At 35.6% G+C, this 19,206-nt stretch overlaps 1 protein-coding gene across 1 annotated transcript; it reads right to left on the bottom strand.

Annotated features, from left to right (window-relative positions):
- Positions 1-12,082: 12,082 nt before the first annotated feature.
- On the bottom strand, positions 12,083-13,355 carry LOC139890002 (uncharacterized). Its single transcript, XM_071872909.1, has 4 exons — positions 13,286-13,355; positions 13,007-13,072; positions 12,648-12,886; positions 12,083-12,574 (listed from the first exon to the last, which is right to left on the bottom strand). Exons 1-4 carry the CDS (start codon positions 13,353-13,355, stop codon positions 12,083-12,085), a joined length of 867 nt encoding a protein of 288 aa, XP_071729010.1.
- Positions 13,356-19,206: the final 5,851 nt, after the last annotated feature.

Raw genomic sequence — 19,206 nt, 5'->3', positions numbered from 1 at the left:
AAACTTATGATATGATTAAAAATTCATTATTAATTAATAATACTTATGATATGATTTAAAATCTATTATTAATTAATAATACTTATATTATGACTAATATTTAATTAATTAATTAAATACTTATGTTATATTAATTATATCATTTAAACTTATGTTAACTTTAATAATTCAATTTAATTTAGTTAAACTTATGTTATGACATAATTATACATTTATGACTTTAAATAACATTATAACCTATATTATTATTATAACCTATACTTTAAAAATCAATGTTGACTATGTTTGACCAAGGTTGACTTTTGAGTTGACTTTCGGTTGACTTTGACTTTCAGTTGACTTTTGTTGACTTTCCAATTAAGGAAACTTTCCTAACTTATAAACTTTCCAAAAATAGAAACTTTCCTAAAATAGAAACTTTCCAAAAATAGAAACTTTCCAAAAATGTAAACCTGCTAAAAAAAGAAACTTTCTAAAAATAGAAAGTGTGTGTCCGTACGCTGTTTCGATCGAACTGATGCATGTGGAGTATTGTTCTATGTCTACTTGCAACATGTACAATAGCTATCATACTAAGACTTGATCTAAGTTAGTTATTTATATCGACCTGCTTTATTTATAGGTCGGCATTGTGATCATTCCTGATCACTTTACTTCATTTGATGTTCGCATTATTGTGTGGTTACTTCGTTTGCTATTAAGGTGAGTTATAGTCCCGTTTTTACATACTTTTCAAAGTATATTTTTGGGATGTGATTACGTGCATTTTATTTTACGTTTAGACACAAGTGACAATTAAATTTAAATTATTCGTTATGAGTTGAACAAAAATATTTCCTAGTCTGGTAACTATAATCACTGGTTTCTACTGGTGAACGCGAATCCTATGGATAGATCTATCGGGTTTGACAACCCCATTTCGAGCTAGTCGCGCTAGCAATTTATAATCGGAATGTTTAGTACTTCGTATTTTGTTGTAGATACACTTGTTCAGTGTATATTATTATTGTGTTTGGCAAGGGTAAGTAAAGGGTTAAGTGGTTACCAGGTGGCTCATTGATAATGGGATAATGTTTTATGTTTTCTAACATTTTAAATCTTGTGGTCTAAAGTTTATTCAATTATTTAAACCTATAATTCACTCAACATTTTTGTTGACAGTTTACTCGCATGTTTTCACATGTACTTGAGTTATTTGGTTGCTTCCGCTGTGTTAGAAGTGTCTACATGCATTGGGCAGATTTTGTTAAACATTTATGAAACTTTAAACTTGCATTCTATTTTTGAATAATTTAAACTTGTGGGTTTTGTTGACAATGTTTTAATGTCAACTTTGGTTATTAATATGTTGGGTTGTTTAAACTACATATTTTGGTATGTTTTCTTTTTGGAAAACTTTTGAAATAAAAGAATGCAACGTTGTTTATTAAATTCATTTAAGTTCGATCAAGCTGTGGGACCAAGTGACGAAGCCGTTAAGTGTATTGACGGGGGCCATCACAGTTGGTATCAGAGCTCTGGTTGTAGGGAACTAGGCGGTCTTAATGTGGTCAACCCGTGGTTTTTAGGGTGCATTAGAGTCTAGTCTACAGCCCGACCCTTTTTGTTATAGCATTATTATGCATTTCAGTTCATTTCGTATGAGGAATAATTATAAGTTATTATTTATGTTATTTCTATGTTGTATGTGGTTTGTGGTTTTACTGTTTGCAGATGTCGACTTCGAGCAACAATTCCGTTCCTGCTCCTGCTCCGACGTCTGAGGATAGACGCCGTGCACGTTAGCCGTTAATCGACGACCCAGTTGACTATTACATTGCCACCATCGCTCACATGACCAGGGCATATACGAATGAGACTCGTATTGATGCTCTTAGCGACTGTATGCGTGCCTTGCCGCATAATGAGGTGATGGACGAGATTAAAGCTAGGATGGATTCGTTTATCAGTTTCAAGCATAATGTTGGGTTCGAGAATAGGAAGCATAACCGTGAGGTGGACGCTAGGTTCGAGGCTCTTGAGAGAATTGTTCGTGGTCTGAAGGCAGAGTTGAAGGAGGTGAAGGGAAAGTTGAGGAAGTATGAGACTTCTGCCGAGCCTCATACGGGCCCAGCTTATCACACCCACTCCAAGCAGATGTGATATGATGATTCATGATTGATTATTCATTTCATAAGACTTAATGTCCTTTTATACATACATTTTTGGGTTATGTACGGCGTTTTGCCGAGGATTTTATTAAGGATTTTGTTATGGGATATTTTTCATTTATGTATGGATGGTTATTTCTTTATGACATCTATTATCATTATCATATTTTATTTATGATGTTGTGACTCTTAGCATGTTATATTATGCGTAATATAGTTCATGTATGTTAGGTGCTATATATGTTGTATGATTTCTATCATAAAGTATGTATACTTGTGGTGGCTATTTCTATAACTATCATAACTGTCATGTTATTACTCATAGTGTTTATTGACTATTATTTTAATGGTTAATCTTTTCGTGTTCGATCTATTCCTTTATAACACTAGTATTATTCTTAGTACTAACGGTTGTGTTATTCTGTTTTGAAGATCATGCCTCCCCGCGAGTCCAACGAAGCCCGTATGCAACGACTTATCTCCGAAGGAATAGCAGCTGCTATGGCAGCTAATGCTAATGCTAATAACAACAACCAGGTGGGATGCTCCCACAAAACGTTCATGGCAAGTCGTCCACAAGAATTTAGTGGCACCGAAGGACCCATCGGACTTACTCGTTGGTTTGAGAAGATTGAGTCTATTTTCAGAGTTAGTCGAGTCCGTGATGATGACAAGGTTAGTTTCGCGAGCTGCACTCTTAAAGATAGTGCATTAACTTGGTGGAACAACTTGGTTAGTAGTTTGGGTAATGATGTGGCGTATGGTTTGACTTGGAACAACTTTAAAGAAAGAATGATCACCCGTTATTGTCCCCGGGGTGAACTTAAGAAATTTGAAGCCGAGCTTAAGAACTTGAGAATGAAGGGCACCGAATTAGATGCCTATGAGCAAAGGTTCTTTGAGTTGACTTTGTTGTGTCCTAATGTTTATGCTGATGAGAATCTTAAGATTGAAGCTTATATTGATGGGTTATCTGAGAAAATTGAGCATGGGGTTGAGTCTAGTGAGCCCCAGACTATTGAGGCTGCTATGTCTATGGCTCATAAACTTAATGATAAGATTTTGAGGAGAAGTAAGGCTGCTGTGATCGATGCCGGTGAGGAAGTTGTTAAGAAGGCTGATAATGGGAAAAGGAAGTGGGATAATAACCGCAACCAGAACCAAAGTCAGCAGAAGAAACAAGATACTTTTGGTTCTAATAACCGAAATCAGTGTGTGTGTCCTCGATGTTATAAGGCTCATGATGGTTACTGTACAGTTACTTGTAAGAGGTGTTCCAAGCAGGGACACATTGCTAAAGATTGTACGGTGCTTATGCCGGGTTCTGCTACTCCTGCTGCAGGTGGTAGTAATAATGCTGGTAATAATGGTAATGGTAATGGGAAGCCGAGAAATGGTGGTAATCAGAGAGTTTGTTATGAATGTGGTAAGCCAGGGCATTTTCGTGATGCCTGCCCTAATAAGAAGACTACTGAGAATGTAAATGGAAGAGCGTTTAACATTAATGCCAGGGATGCTGAGGAAGATCCTAAACTTGTTACGGGTACGTTCTCGGTCAACAATTTATCAGTTTATGTACTATTTGATTCGGGGGCTGATTTGAGTTTTGTGTCAAGTAAATTGAGTCCAAAAATCAAAACACCGTTAACTCCTCTAGACAATACTTATGTTGTAGAGATAGCTAATGGTAAGGTGCTTACTGCTAAGACTATGTATCATAAATGTAACATTAATTTGGCTGGTAGAGATTTTGAGATAGATTTGATACCGATTGACCTAGGCAGTTTCGACATTGTTATTGGTATGGATGGGTTGTCTGCGAATCGTACTGAAATTGTGTGTTATGAGAAAGCTATTCATATTACTAATGTGGTTGGAGAGCCGCTGATGGTTTTTGGGGATAAGAAATGCAGACAGCTAAACCTTATTAGCTGTTTGAAAGTTCATAAACATCTTCAAAAAGGCTGTCATACTATTCTATCCCATGTTGTTGATTCTGATAGAGAAGTGAAGAGCGTTGGTGATGTTCATATTGTTAGAGATTTTCCCGAGGTATTTCCCGAAGATTTACCTGGCCTTCCACCGCAACGCGCGGTAGAATTTCAAATCGATCTTGTTCCCGGTACTGCTCCTGTAGCACGTGCTCCTTACCGACTTACGCCTTCCGAACTTCAAGAATTGTCGAGTCAACTCCGTGAGTTGTTAGACAAAGGTTTTATTCGTCCTAGTTCATCCTCTTGGGGAGCTCCTGTTCTGTTTGTTAAGAAGAAGGATGGTTCGTTTCGTTTGTGCATTGATTATCGTGAATTGAACAAGCTTACAGTTAAAAACCGTTACCCTCTTCCTAGAATTGATGATCTGTTCGATCTGCTTCAAGGTTCGTCTGTTTATTCTAAAATCGATCTTCGTTCCGGTTATCATCAACTGCGTGTTAAAGAATCTGATGTTCCGAAAACTACTTTTCACACCCGTTATGGTCACTACGAATTCCTTGTTATGCCGTTCGGATTGACAAATGCACCTGCTGTGTTCATGGACCTCATGAACCGTGTGTGCAGACCCTATCTGGACAAATTCGTTATTGTTTTCATCAACGACATCCTTATTTATTCTAAGAGTGATGAAGAGCACGAAGAACATTTGAAGTTAGTGCTTGATCTGTTGAGGAAAGAAGAGTTGTACGCTAAGTTCTCTAAATGTGCTTTCTGGTTAAGAGAAGTTCAATTCCTTGGACATATTGTTAGTAAACAAGGAATACAAGTTGATCCTACCAAGATAGAGGCAATCGAGAAGTGGGAAATCCCAAAAACTCCTACTCAGGTTCGTCAGTTTCTAGGGTTGGCAGGTTACTATCGAAGGTTCATTCAAGATTTCTCTCGTATTGCTAAACCTCTGACTGCTTTAACGCACAAGGGGAAGAAGTATGAGTGGCAGGATGAACAAGAGACTGCTTTTCAAACCTTGAAGAAGAAGTTGACTACCGCTCCGATATTGTCACTGCCTGAGGGTAATGACAATTTTGTTATTTATTGTAATGCTTCACGCCAGGGCTTTGGCTGTGTTTTGATGCAGCGAAAGAAAGTTATTGCGTACGCGTCACGTCAGTTGAATATTCACGAGCAGAATTATACAACTCATGATTTAGAGTTGGGAGTGTTGTGTTTGCGCTTAAGATTTGGAGACATTATCTTTATAGGGTGAAAAGTACAGTGTACACGGATCACAAGAGTCTTCAACATATTCTTAACCAGAAACAGTTGAATATGAGGCAACGAAGATGGGTTGAGACATTGAATGATTATGATTGTGAACTTTTATATCATCCGAGAAAGGCCAATGTTGTGGCCGACGCATTGAGTCGTAAAGAAAGGGTTGAACCCCGCAGATTTAGAGCTTTAAATATGACGATTCGAACTAACCTCACTAGGCAGATTCTTGAGGCACAACAGGAAGCCTTGAAGGAGGAGAATTTTGTAAACGAGAAAGTCAGAGGCATGGCTAAGAAGTTTGAGGTACGAACCGATGGTACTCGGTATTTTGTGGGACAACTTTGGGTTCTGAAGTTTGGTGACCTGTAACAACTTGTCTTAGATGAAGCTCATAAGTCAAGATACTCTATTCATCCTGGTTCAGGAAAGATGTATCATGATCTTAAGGAGCTGTATTGGTGCCCTAATTTGAAAGGTGATGTGGCTACGTATGTGGCTAAGTGTTTGACCTGTGCTAAGGTGAAAGCTGAACATCAGAAATCGTCTGGACTTTTGGTGCAACCTGAGATTCCCGAATGGAAACGGGAAGGTATTACAATGGATTTAATTACTAAGTTACCGAGAGTTGCAGGTGGCTATGATACCATTTGGGTGATTGTAGATCGACTCACTAAGTCAGCTCACTTTTTGCCGATTAAGAAAACGGATTCGATAGAGAAGCTTACTCGTTTGTATTTGAAGGAGATTGTTTCTAGACATGGTGTTCCTGTATCAATTATCTCAGACCGAGACAGTCGATTTATATCGAGGTTTTGGCGATCCTTACAGGAAACTTTAGGAACTAAGTTGGATATGAGCACTGCTTATCATTTGCAGACGGATGGTCAGAGTGAAAGGACCATTCTAACGTTAGAAGACATGTTGCGAGCATGTGTTATTGATTTTGGTAATGGGTGGGATATATATTTGCCGTTTGCTGAATTTTCTTATAACAACAGTTATCATGCAAGTATTAAAGCCGCACCGTTTGAAGCTCTGTATGGTAGAAAGTGTAGGTCTCCTGTTTGTTGGAATGAGGTTGGGGATGCTCAACTCACAGGTCCAGAAATTATTCATGAGACTACCGAGAAGATCGTACAGATTAAGGAAAGATTGAGAACCGCCAGAAGTCGGCAAAACAGCTATGCCAATAAGAGAAGGAACGATATTGAATTTCAGGTCGGTGACCGTGTTATGTTGAAGGTATCACCTTGGAAGGGCGTGATACGTTTTGGTAAAAGGGGAAAGTTGAGTCCTCGTTTTATTGGACCGTTTAAGATCATTGAGAGAGTTGGACCCGTAGCTTATCGTTTGAAATTGCCACAAGAACTCAGTGCTGTTCATGATGTTTTTCATGTATCGAATTTAAAGAAGTGTTTGGCCGAGGCCGATGAGACTATTCCTCTGGAGGAACTTCATGTTGATAAGCAACTACATTTTATTGAGGAACCTGTTGAAATTATGGACCGAGAGGTTAAGACTCTCAAACAGAGTAGAATTCCTATTGTTCGGGTTAGATGGAACGCCAGACGCGGTCCCGAGTTTACTTGGGAGCGTGAAGATCAAATGAAGCAGAAGTACCTGCATTTGTTTCCAGATGCTGAGGCAACCCCTGCACCTGCTTAAATTTCGGGACGAAATTTCCGTAACGGGAAGGTACTGTTACGACCCTACTTTTTTCGTTATCTTTTATCGTTAATTATTTAACGACCGTTAATTATTATTCGTGCCACGTCATTTCTATGACCTATATTATTATTTTTGTAATAATATATTAATTATTATGTGTTAAATGAATATTTGTATTCATATTTTAAATTGTACGTTTATACGAATCTAGGATTTCTATCCTGCGAATCTTTTCGGTTTTCAAACCAACGGTCGAGCTTTTGGGATTTTTAAGTCCTAATTATTTTAAATATGATATTTTAATGTCATATGTTTATATATAGTATTTATATATATATTTTTTATCGCGTATTTGTTATCTCTCCGAATTTTCAATCGCGTAGTCGTGTTTTCGCGTTTCGGGTTTCGATCGGGCGTTCGGGCCACAAGGAAATTATATTTAAACAAAATTGGGCTAGTGGGTCCCACCCCACTCCCATATTCAGCCGAACCATGGGGAGAGGGGGGGGGGAGTAACCTCCCTTGTTTTCATTTTTTTGAATTCATTTTACCATTTCATTTTTTTTTTTCATCTTAACCTAAAATCTAGTTTTCTCTCAAACCCTCTCCTCCCTATTTTTCTCTTGAGTTCGATGCCACCACCACCAAACATCATCATCATCATCAATTAAAATTGCTTGGATCATCAAATCAATTACATAAACGCGTTCATCTCGTTCTTCTCTACGCAACCATATCTCTTGATTCTCGATTAGGGTATAAACCCTAACCCTAGATTTTTAAGTTTTCATTTATTTTTATGATTCTGATTTTATATGTTATATTGATAGTATGATGATTATATGTTATTGTATTGTTGATTGTATGCGTAGAAATGCTCGTTAATGCATGTTTTCGGTTTGATTGTTTTGGGACAGTGGTTTGATTATTATTTTCTGGAAATATAACTGATATAAAAGTGAAATTAAAGTGTCTATATGAGTTTCTCTCATCAAGACATTAATTTTAGACTCCGAATTCATGTTATTTCGATTTCCGGAACATAAGTTATGATTAAAATGGTGTTTTATTGAAATTGAAAGGTGAAAACGAATTGAATCGGGTATGGTCTGACTTTGTGATCATTTTTTGGAGTGTTTAGGGTGTATTAGTGTGTTAGGATTGATGATGGGATGAACTTTCATGTTCGGATCATCGAAATCCGAGCCACGGATCACCCGGTATGACTAAAACATGTTTTTGAACGGATTAAAGCTACAAGTTGATTTATAGCTGTAAGTCACGATTGTTTGCTATTCCCGTGGTTTTCTTGAGCACACTAATGTGTCGGGTGGGTTGGTTAGGCGAAGATATATATAAGACTCGCCGAAAACTGATTCCCAGGGCTCAAGTTATGACCCGATGAACTTTTAATTAAAACTTATGGTTATTAATTATGACTTATGATATAAATAATGAATTTCATTATTAATAAATTACTTATGATATAAAAAGTAATTAAATTAATTTAAGACTTATGATATATATATATATATATATATATATATATATATATATATATATATATATATATATATATATATATATATATATATATATATATATATATTATATCATTTATTAATTACTTATGATTTAATTAAACATTTAATTAAACATTTAATTAAACTTATGATTAATAATACTTGTATTATTAATGAAATATACTTATGGTAAGTATTAAACTTATATTATGAGATTATTATAATAAGACTTATAATAAGGATTAATTAATCATTTAATTATTATAAGGCTAAGTTATTATTTAATTATAATGTAATTATTAAATACTTATGATTTAATAATTATAATTAGAAACTTATGATATGATTAACAATTCATTATTAATTAATAACACTTATGATATGATTTAAATTCTATTATTAATTAATAATACTTACGTTATGACTAATATTTAATTAATTAATTAAATACTTATGTTATATTAATTATATCATTTAAACTTATGTTAACTTTAATAATTCAATTTAATTTAATTAAACTTATGTTATGACATAATTATACATTTATGACTTTAAATAACATTATAACCTATATTATTATAACCTATACTTTAAAAATCAATGTTAACTATGTTTGACCAAGGTTAACTTTTGAGTTGAATTTCGGTTGACTTTGACTTTCAGTTGACTTTTGTTGACTTTCTAATTAAATAAACTTTCCTAATTTAGAAACTTTCCAAAAATAGAAACTTTCCTAAAATATAAACTTTCCTAAAATAGAAACTTTTCAAAAATGGAAACTTGCTAAAAGTAGAAACTTTCTAAAAATTGAAAGTGTGTGTCCGTACGCTGTTCCGATCAAACTGATGCATGTTGAGTATTGTTCTATGTCTACTTGCAACATGTACAATAGCTATCATACTAAGACTTGACATAAGTTAGTTATTTATATCGATCTGCTTTATTTATAGGTCGGCGTTGTGATCATTCCTGATCACTTTACTTCATTTGCTGTTCGCATTATTGTGTGGTTACTTCGTTTGCTATAAAGGTGAGTTATAGTCCCATTTTTACATACTTTTCAAAGTATATTTTTGGGATGTGATTACATGCATTTTATTTTACGTTTAGACACAAGTGACAATTAAATTTATATTATTCGTTATGAGTTGAACAAAAATATTTCCTAGTCTGGTAACTGTAATCACTGGTTTCTACTAGTGAACGCGAATCCTACGGATAGATCTATCGGGTTTGACAACCCCATTTCTAGCTAGTCGCGCTACCAATTTATAATCGGAATGTTTAGTACTTCGTATTTTGTTGTAGATACACTTGTTCAGTGTATATTATTATTGTGTTTGGCAAGGGTAAGTAAAGGGTTAAGTGGTTACCAGGTGGCTCATTGATAATGGAATAATATTTTATGTTTTCTAACATTTTAAATCTTGTGGTCTAAAGTTTATTCAATTATTTAAACCTATAATTCACTCTCTACATTTTTGTTGACAGTTTACTCGCATGTTTTCACAAGTACTTGAGTTATTTGGTTGCTTCCGCTGTGTTAGAAGTGTCTGCATGCATTGGGCAGATTTTGTTAAACATTTATGAAACTTTAAACTTGCATTCTATTTTTGAATAATTTAAACTTGTGGATTTTGTTGACAATGTTTTAATGTCAACTTTGGTTATTAATATGTTGGGTTGTTTAAACTACATATTTTGGTATGTTTCCTTTTTGGGAAACTTTTGAAATAAAAGAATGCAACGTTGTTTATTAAATTCATTTAAGTTCGATCAAGCTGTGGGACCAAGTGACGGAGCCGTTAAGTGTATTGATGGGGCCATTACAAAAATGTTTAGCCATGTTGATCCACCACTAAAACAATATGAAATGTTAGTGTTTCCCAACCCACCCCCGGCCCATATATACTTGAGATAATTTGTACCCAAAGAGAATTGGGGTGGCATTTGAAGCGCCACCACCATTTTCCTAAAAGCGCCAAATTTTTTGCCCCCAATGACCCAATATTCAACCCGCCCTTTTCGTATGGAAGAAGAACTTTATCCCATTTAACCCACGAAAGTTTCCTTTCGGAACCCGACCCACCCCAAAAGAAATTGCACCTTAAGGATTCGAGTAGCTTGATCACACTAGCCGGAAGTATAATGGAAGGCTACTGAGTACCGATTTCACTAGAGTCAATCGTCCACCATAAGAAATTGATTTGCATTTCCAATACGCTAATCTCTTCTTAAATTTGCGTTTTTCATTTTTATTCCCACAGGAATTCCAAGATAGTTTAGTGGGAATGTTCCAGCAGAACAGTTGAAACGAGCTGCCATATAATCAAGTTCGTATTGACCCCGATGCCAAAAAGTTGACTTTTTGAAAGATTTACCTTGAGTCTCGAGAGTTCTTCAAAGCAGCATAAAAATTTCATGAGGTTTGAGAGGTTACTGCGGCTCCATTCTCCAAAAAGTAACATGTCATCCGCGTATTGGAGGTGGGAAATCGTGATATTATTCTTTCGACTTTTATACCCTTTAAATCTCCACTTTCGGTTACTTTTTGAATAAGAATGTTTAGCTCTTCGGCGGCTATAATGAAAATAAATGGTGACAACGGATCCTCTTGCCTAACTCCCATCTCCGGTTTGATCTCTTTGGTTGGTGACCCATTGACTAGGATTGAGATGCTAGCCGAAGTAAGACAAGCCGTGATCCATTTGACCTATTTTTCCCCGAACCCTAGACATTTCATGATTTCGATGATGTAATCCCATTTGATACGATCAAACGCCTTTTTAAAATCAACCTTGAAGAGGAACCCTTTTTTCTTCTCTCTTTTGAGATCATCAATTGTCTCGTTTGCAATGAGTACCCCATCGAGAATGTAACGGCCTTGTAGGAATGCACTTTGTTCGATACCTATTACTTTGTGAACGATAGATGCCAATCTTTTTGATAAGACCTTTGATATCACCTTGTACATACTACCTATTAAGCTTATAGGCCGATATTCCCCAAGATCGATAGGGTTATTATTTTTTGGAATTAGTGTGATAAATGTGGCGCTGCATCCTCTTGATATCTTAGCACTATTCCAAAACCATTCGAATACTTTCAACAAATCATCCCGTATTAACCACCAAAATAGCTTAAAGAATTTCATTGTAAACCCATCCGGCCCGGGTGCTATTGAGCTATCGCAGCTCTTTATAGCATCCCATATTTCTTCCTCGATAAACTTATCCTCTAAAAGCATGTTGTCACTGCTGGTGACCCTTCCAATTTTGAAGTCAATTGAGCATTTCAGATTTGTGTCCACCTTGGTGAACACATTGGAGAAGTAGTTATATACTTCATTCTTGATTGCTTGCGGCTCTTCATTTAAATATCCATCGATCATCAGCCCACAAATTTCATTTTTATTGTTTCTTCTTTTGATATGATTGTGGGAAAATTTAGAGTTTTCATCCCCTTCCAACGTCCATTTGATTCTCGCCTTTTGTTTTAACATGTTTGTTCGGGTTTTCTTTTTCGAAAGAAGTTATTTTTTCTCCTCCATCCATGTACTCCTTTCGTGGTCTGTAAGTTGCTTTCTTTCAGCTGCCTGTTCCCAAAATTCGATAGCATTGGCATGTTGCAAGATTTGTGATTCAAGCTCATGAAAAGTGGAGCTTAGAATCTTTAGTTCCTTTTTCACCTGCTTCATTTTATCACGAAATATACAATCAGGGTTGTTAGAAGTAACCGGTAACCCCCACGCTTTTGTAATGACTTCTTCAGCCCCCTCTATGGTTAGCCATTCTTTGAACACTCGAATTGGTTTTGGGCCAAAGTCACGGTTGGTATTTCGTAGGAGAATAGGACAATGATCCGACAAATGTTTGGGAAGAGTGGTAGCAGAAATGTTCGGCCATAGATCAGCAAGTTTGCATGAGATTAAGAACCTGTCTAGCTTGCTGAATTTTAGACCATTCTCGCATATACGAGTGAATTTTTTTCCCCCCGAGTGGAATTTCAATGAGCCCCGTGCTATCTATGAAATGGTTGAAATGATCTGCCCAACTTCTGTTTAAATCGCTGTTTATGCGTTCGTATATGGAACGCACCTCATTAAAATCTCCCCCCACAAGCCATGACATATCTTTTGAGTTTAGGAGTTTTCCTAGTTCATCCCAGAATCTTACTTTCTTTTCAGTCGAGTGAGGACCATACACGTTCACAATTTCTATTTCTGAATTACACCCCAACAAATGACCTTTAATGGCTAAGAAGAATTCTCCTTCGACGGCTTCGCTAACATCTATAATCGATGGGTTCCAGACGAGTAGTATCCCACCAGATGCACCTTGAGCATATTTTTAAACATATTTAAAATCATTCGAACCCCAAATATATTCCAACCATGAGTCATTTAAATGTCCACATTTGGTTTCCTGTAACCTAAGAACATCAGGTTTCTCCTTACGACAGAGTTCCTGTAACCAACTGACTTTTCCTTCATTACCCACACCCCGAATATTCAGTGAGAGAACTATCATTAAAACAATATAAAACGAAGTGAAAATTGAACAGGATAGTTATTGCCTGTTCACCCATCTAACCCCAATTTTCTCTCCTAATTCTTTGTAATCAACACTTGCAGACGAGTTATGAGTTCAAGTTCTGGGCCTTGGATGTGCCATTCGATTTAGATTTTTTTACTGAGTGATTGGAAAACTGGAGGTCGACATTTATTAATGTGCACCTGAGGTTATTTTTTGTGTGCACTTCTCACTAGATGTTTGAAGTGAAGAAATTTGGAAGTCCCAGTCCATTTAGGTGTTGATCCATTCGAATTCTTATATTGCATCGAAGATGTTTTGTGGGGGCGTGTTTGAGGTCTGTCTGCGTGTTTGAATTTGGTTATGTTCAGGATGTTGGATTTGGTTGAGGGAATTTTAGTTTTAGGGTGTTTTGTCCTCTCCTGGATTGAATTTTTTCCAGGGTTATCAGCGTGTCCAACACCTACTTCGACTTGTGTTTCATCGACAAAAAAAGTGTTAGGGATGGATGGTGATGAGAGAGTGTGTGATGGGGTATGGTTTGCTGGCACCATTTGGGGTAGGTGAGTTTGTGAATTAGGTTTGATCGATTGGGGTAGAATGGTTAAGTTAAAGTGAGGTGGGTTATGTTGGGCTGGGTTAAAGGGAGTTGTAGGTGGTGGGCTTTTGGTTTTAGGGCTAGTGGGTGAAGGGTTAGTGGGCTTGGCATCGAGATTAAATTTGGGGCAAAATGGTGTAGCAGATGTTGGGCTAATGGGGTGGGCAGGACTGGTAGTTGGGTTGATTTGGTTTAATGGACTGGACTGGTTGGGGTTTTCAACAGGTATCTTAATAGGCCCAATATCCGAATTAAGTGGGTCCACGTGATCGGTTGGGTGGTTATCAGTGTTTAGGGCATCGAAAGGTTGAAAACCCTAATCTTGGGAATATGCGTTACCTCATTATTGTCAGAAAATGATTGTGTAGTCTCCACGCGCTTTGAGTTTCCCAAGTTATGGTGGCTGTTTGTTTTCTCGAACTCATCTTGACGTTTCATCTTTCCCTCTGATGTGATCAGATTCCGGTGAACGTTCTGGCCATCCCAATTGACGTCTTCTGCGGTATGATTTTGATTTTAGTTAAGATCACAATTGTATTGGTGTTCCAGATAGAAGTCACTATCAGTTGATTGAACTTCATCTTCCTTTTCAAGGATGTTATTGAGAGAACCACCATCATTCATGAATGATTCCCCGTCTGATGGAATATCATCCGAGTTACATTCATCATTCCATTCTGATGGGGTTTTGATTTCCATCTCGACCTCAATAATATCGTTGATATCTTCCAATACATGAACATAAACAACTTTGTCACCGATAATCACTTTTACATGTCCCTTGATATGTTCAAAGCATTTGGTATGGACAAGCACTTTGCCCATAATTAGACTTTGATTTCCCTTGAACTGACAGTTGTTAGTGTCGATTGCTAAGCCCCACCAAGAGACGATTGACTTAAACGTTTTTTCATTCCAACATTTGTTTGGTACACCAATGATGCTTAACCACGTTAGTCTTCCTGGTGCTCTATGATTTTTATCCCAGATCTTGACATTGTCTAGCCATGAATGTATGAAATGCTTCTTGTCTTCTGCAATTTGAGAGGCAATAGAAGCTTTTTCGAAGATGAGCATGAGTTCAAAACCTCCCAGGTATATTATCGAGAATCCATCTAAACCTTCAGCTGCACATATCTCCCTGAACTGTTCTAGGTATTCCATCTTTTTCACTTCTCCTATAAGACCTCTCTCCATGAGATCCATATCATCTTTATCCGTTTCAGCATAGACAACCCTTTTTTCATTGTCCTTTTCTGTTATGTAGAGTACCCGTTTGCGTTTATTCTCTTCTGCTTATCTTTTCCCATTGATGATTTCTCTTGCATCCGCCACTCTACTGTAACTTTTGTCATCCACATGTTTACCTAAAGATGGATGTTGTTTGTTCATGGTATGTGATGACCCGAAAATTTTTGACTTATTTAAACCAATTCTCTATACGATTTATTATTTTAACACGTTAAACAAAGTCTGTTAGATTGAGTCTCAAAATTTTAGAACTGTTTCATATATACAATTACCTATGACTACTCTCGACGATTCATGAACAATTATATGTATGTATATATATATACAAGTAAAAACGACTTTCCTACAGTAAAACCCTATTTGCTACAGTAAAAATTACTTTGCTACAGTAAAACACAATTTGCTACAGTAAAACACTATTTGCTACAGTGAAACCGTATTTTGCTACAGTGCTACAGTGAAAACGAGTTTGCTACAGTGATTTGCTACAGTAAACACTATTTGCTACAGTAAAACACTATTTGCTACAGTAAAACACTATTTGCTACAGTAAAACACTATTGCTACAGTACACTATTTGATGTCGACGAACTAGCAAACAGAAACAGAAAAGGCGGCCATGCGATCGCATGGCAAAAACACTGAAAACTCATGCGATCGCATGAGCTACAGTAAATCGAAAAGTACTATAAAAGGTCAGTTTTGCTCGACGAAATTTTTCATAAATTATATCTGTACGTAAATTTTATAATTATAATTATAATTATAATTTTAATTTTAAGTTTAATAATAATAAAATATATTCGAGGGTATTTTTAATTCGGGTTTCAAACCGTTTTAAAATAAGGAAATATTGTGTATTGTTCGGGGTATTGTTCTTGAATCCAAGACCAACCATACAGTCGTCTACCATCATTACGTCTACGCAATTTTCCTACAATATTGAATCGCAATATTGAACTGTGAGTTTATAGTCTCCCTTTTTAAATACTTTAAATATTTTTGGGCTGAGAATGCATGCAATTTATTTTAAACGCGATAAGACACAAGTACATACTAAATTCTACACTGAGTTAAACCGGAAATCCCTTAGCTTTGGTAACTAGTAGCTGCCAGTACATAGGATATGGACTGGTGGGCGCGAATAATTGTATATGGATCCATAGGGCTTGACATCCCCGTCCGAGCTAGAGCGCTAGCCTTTTAACGGACGTATGTTATTTGAGTTTAAGACACGTTGGTTTGCGTGTATTAAAACGAATGGGGTAATTATCACTATAGCGTTAAGTTTAGTTACCAGGGTGCTCTGTTACGTAGAATCTATTGATAAACTTTTGATGAAATTTTGTGGTCTATCTTTATATATGTTTATGACTCGAGCAATTAAACCTATAACTCACCAACATTCGTGTTGACTTTTTAGCATGTTTTATTCTCAGGTCCTTAGAATGCTTCCGCTGTGATGTGCTTGTTGCCTGCATGGAGTCTCTCATGCTTTGTACAAAGTTTATTGCATTCAAAATAAAACTGCGTTGTGTAATAAATAATTGGACTGTGATGTCAACCTGTAAATTAAAGACTTATGTATTTCGGGGTTTTGCTTATACCTAAGCACTTGCCCACATGTTTATGACTTTCTATGTTTAGAAAGTCACTTATTTTAATGAATGCAATATTTTATCAAAACGTATCATATAGAGGTCAAAACCTCACTGTGGAATCAATGATTAACGTGCCGCGTCAATAGCGATTTTGACGGGTCGTTACATGGTAGTATGAATGTTTGCTTCTGGTGCATTGGTATTTGTCGTATTCCTATCTCTAGCAATGTAGGCTTTAAGAAATTGCCCACCGGCATCTGCAGAATTGAGTTTTGTTGCGAAATTTTCCATGTCTACCACGTTAATACCTTCGTATCTGACAAACCCAAATCGTAATCCACTTCTGAGTCTTATCTTTGGAGGGACGAATACTTCTCTGACCTTGCCGAAGTTTTTGAAAAACTTCCATAGATCTGTGACGTTCCATCTTTCTGGGAAGTTGAAAAAAAAGAACGACCTGATTCCTCCGTTTGATCCTAGATGATGATACCTGTAGCTTCCATCTTGATTCTTCTCCCCTTCCTTGCATCCTGTTGTGTGCGTAGCTCCCTCTTTCCCGCCGGTTACAATTCTGTTGAGCACTCTCTCTAGTTTCTCTCTCCATTTTTTTTAGGATAAAGTGTTTATTGAATAATCTAATTTTCACATATACTCAAAAAACTAATATCTAATTAGTACAACTACAAACCCCATAAAATTCATCAAACTTAAAAACCCTGCAATGAATAAATAGAGGCCAACAAGATGAATATATTAGACGATCAGGAAGTATCACATGTATCGTCAACAAAGAGGTCGCAAAAAAGTTCCAGCTGATGTACAGAGGAGACGATACGTTAATATGTTTTATTAAATAATGACATAAAACAAATCCACCAAATCAAAAACCTTACTCTGAAATTGTATTCATATCACAATAAACCCTAGTCTGAAAGGAAAGGCGGTGACGATGACGATGGCAGTTACGTCGATGACGGTGACGATGGCCGTTACACCGGTGATGATGGAGCTTACGCCGATGATTAGCTAAAACCCTAACCCGGTCGGCAACAAAACACCGATAGTGACACAATGGTGGCGATGGAGACAATGATTGGTGGCGACGGTGACGATGTAGTCGAAGTAGCTAAAGGTCGCCTGAAGCATCTGCTAGGAAGCAAGAGAAAAAATGTGAGCTGGAAAAGAAAAAAGCTACCTAAATATAATGGTGTGAAATTACTAAAATACCCTTTTAATATTAAATAATTTGGTGAACATTAATTCCCTAATCTCTATTGATATAATAATAATTATAATATAATATAATATAATGTAATATAATATAATATAATATAATATAATATAATATAATATAATATAATATAATATAATAATATCTATCTATATCTATATAGTCATATTAAGCTCTAAAATGATGATGTCATCATTAAACTAATTACCCTTTAATTTTCATAATTATGATGTCATAATTATATATTAATTTAATTAAAAATAATACGAAATCTTTTATAAAAAGAAATAATAGTCTCTCCTAAATTGTAATTTTAATTTTATAAAAAAAATTAAAAAGCATTTATTATTACTAATAATAATAATTATTATTATTATTAAAAATATAAATGCTCAACTTTGAGCGAATATTATTATTATTATTTACTTTTAAGATAATAATTATAATTATTATATTATTAAAATTCAAATATGGATTCTTTTACGAAATTAATTACGTTACATATGTATGTGAAAATACATGTCTCTATATATTTATAGAATAACTACAAGTTTCTTAGTTAAATGGGTCATTAAAATAAATGATTTTAGCATTTTCTTTCAGTTAATACATAAAACATGTCATTAAATTGTTTTATTAAACAAACCCGTAATTTCACTGGTCATTTTACTAGTAATATAATATACTGTAATACAATATCAAATATCAAATGAAATTGTTATAATTCAGTAGGCTTATAACTACCTTTAGTGGTTTGATTCTTGATGTTATAATTCAGTAGGCTTATAACTACCTTTAGTGGTTTGATTCTTGATGTTATAATTCAGTAGGCTTATAACTACCTTTAGTGATTTGATTCTTGATTTAGAATACTAATAATGAAGTGTAAGAACAAAGATGATAATGGAGAGAAAGAAAGAAACACTTTGTAAGTGTGAGAAATGGTGCAAGTTTAATGCTTGCATTCATGAGTATTTATAGCCTAAAATCTCAATATAAAAATACATACTTTGTGTACCAAAATTGACTATATGTATACACCAAAATTGACTATCCATATCTATATTATTATTATTATTATAACACTCCCCCTTGGATAGCAATTTTATTTTGTTGAAGATCAACTATAAATTACTGCCTCGTTAAAAACCTTGCTAAAGAAAACCCAGTGGGAAAAAACTTTAGCTAAGGGAAAAAGAGTGCAGCATGGAGTTGACTCCCCCTCAAGTAGACATCGCTTCAGCTGTTACATCTTTTGAACATGTCTCATGCCAATGTTATGAACGTGTGTTCTGAAAATAGCAGTTGGAAGTGCTTTCGTGAAAAGATCAGCAGAGTTTTTGCTAGATTGCACATATCTCATTTCAATCTGGTTGTCCTTAATGAGATTTTGAGTGTATGAGAAGAATCTAGGTGGTATGTGTTTTGTTCGGTCACTTTTGA

Source organism: Rutidosis leptorrhynchoides, chromosome 2, assembly GCF_046630445.1.
Source record: "Rutidosis leptorrhynchoides isolate AG116_Rl617_1_P2 chromosome 2, CSIRO_AGI_Rlap_v1, whole genome shotgun sequence".
NCBI classification, from domain to species: Eukaryota; Viridiplantae; Streptophyta; class Magnoliopsida; order Asterales; family Asteraceae; genus Rutidosis; species Rutidosis leptorrhynchoides.
This window is presented reverse-complemented; position numbering and strand designations above follow the sequence as displayed.

Coding starts and splice junctions, on each gene's coding strand:
- LOC139890002 (XM_071872909.1), bottom strand. CDS start 13,355: ATGGACTGGGACTTCCAAATTTCTTCACTTCAAACATCTAGTGAGAAG. Junction 12,887..13,006: donor TTGGTTACAGGAACTCTGTC/GTAAGGAGAAAC, acceptor AATATGCTCAAG/GTGCATCTGGTGGGATACTA. Junction 12,575..12,647: donor TGGGGGGAGATTTTAATGAG/GTGCGTTCCATA, acceptor ACCATTTCATAG/ATAGCACGGGGCTCATTGAA.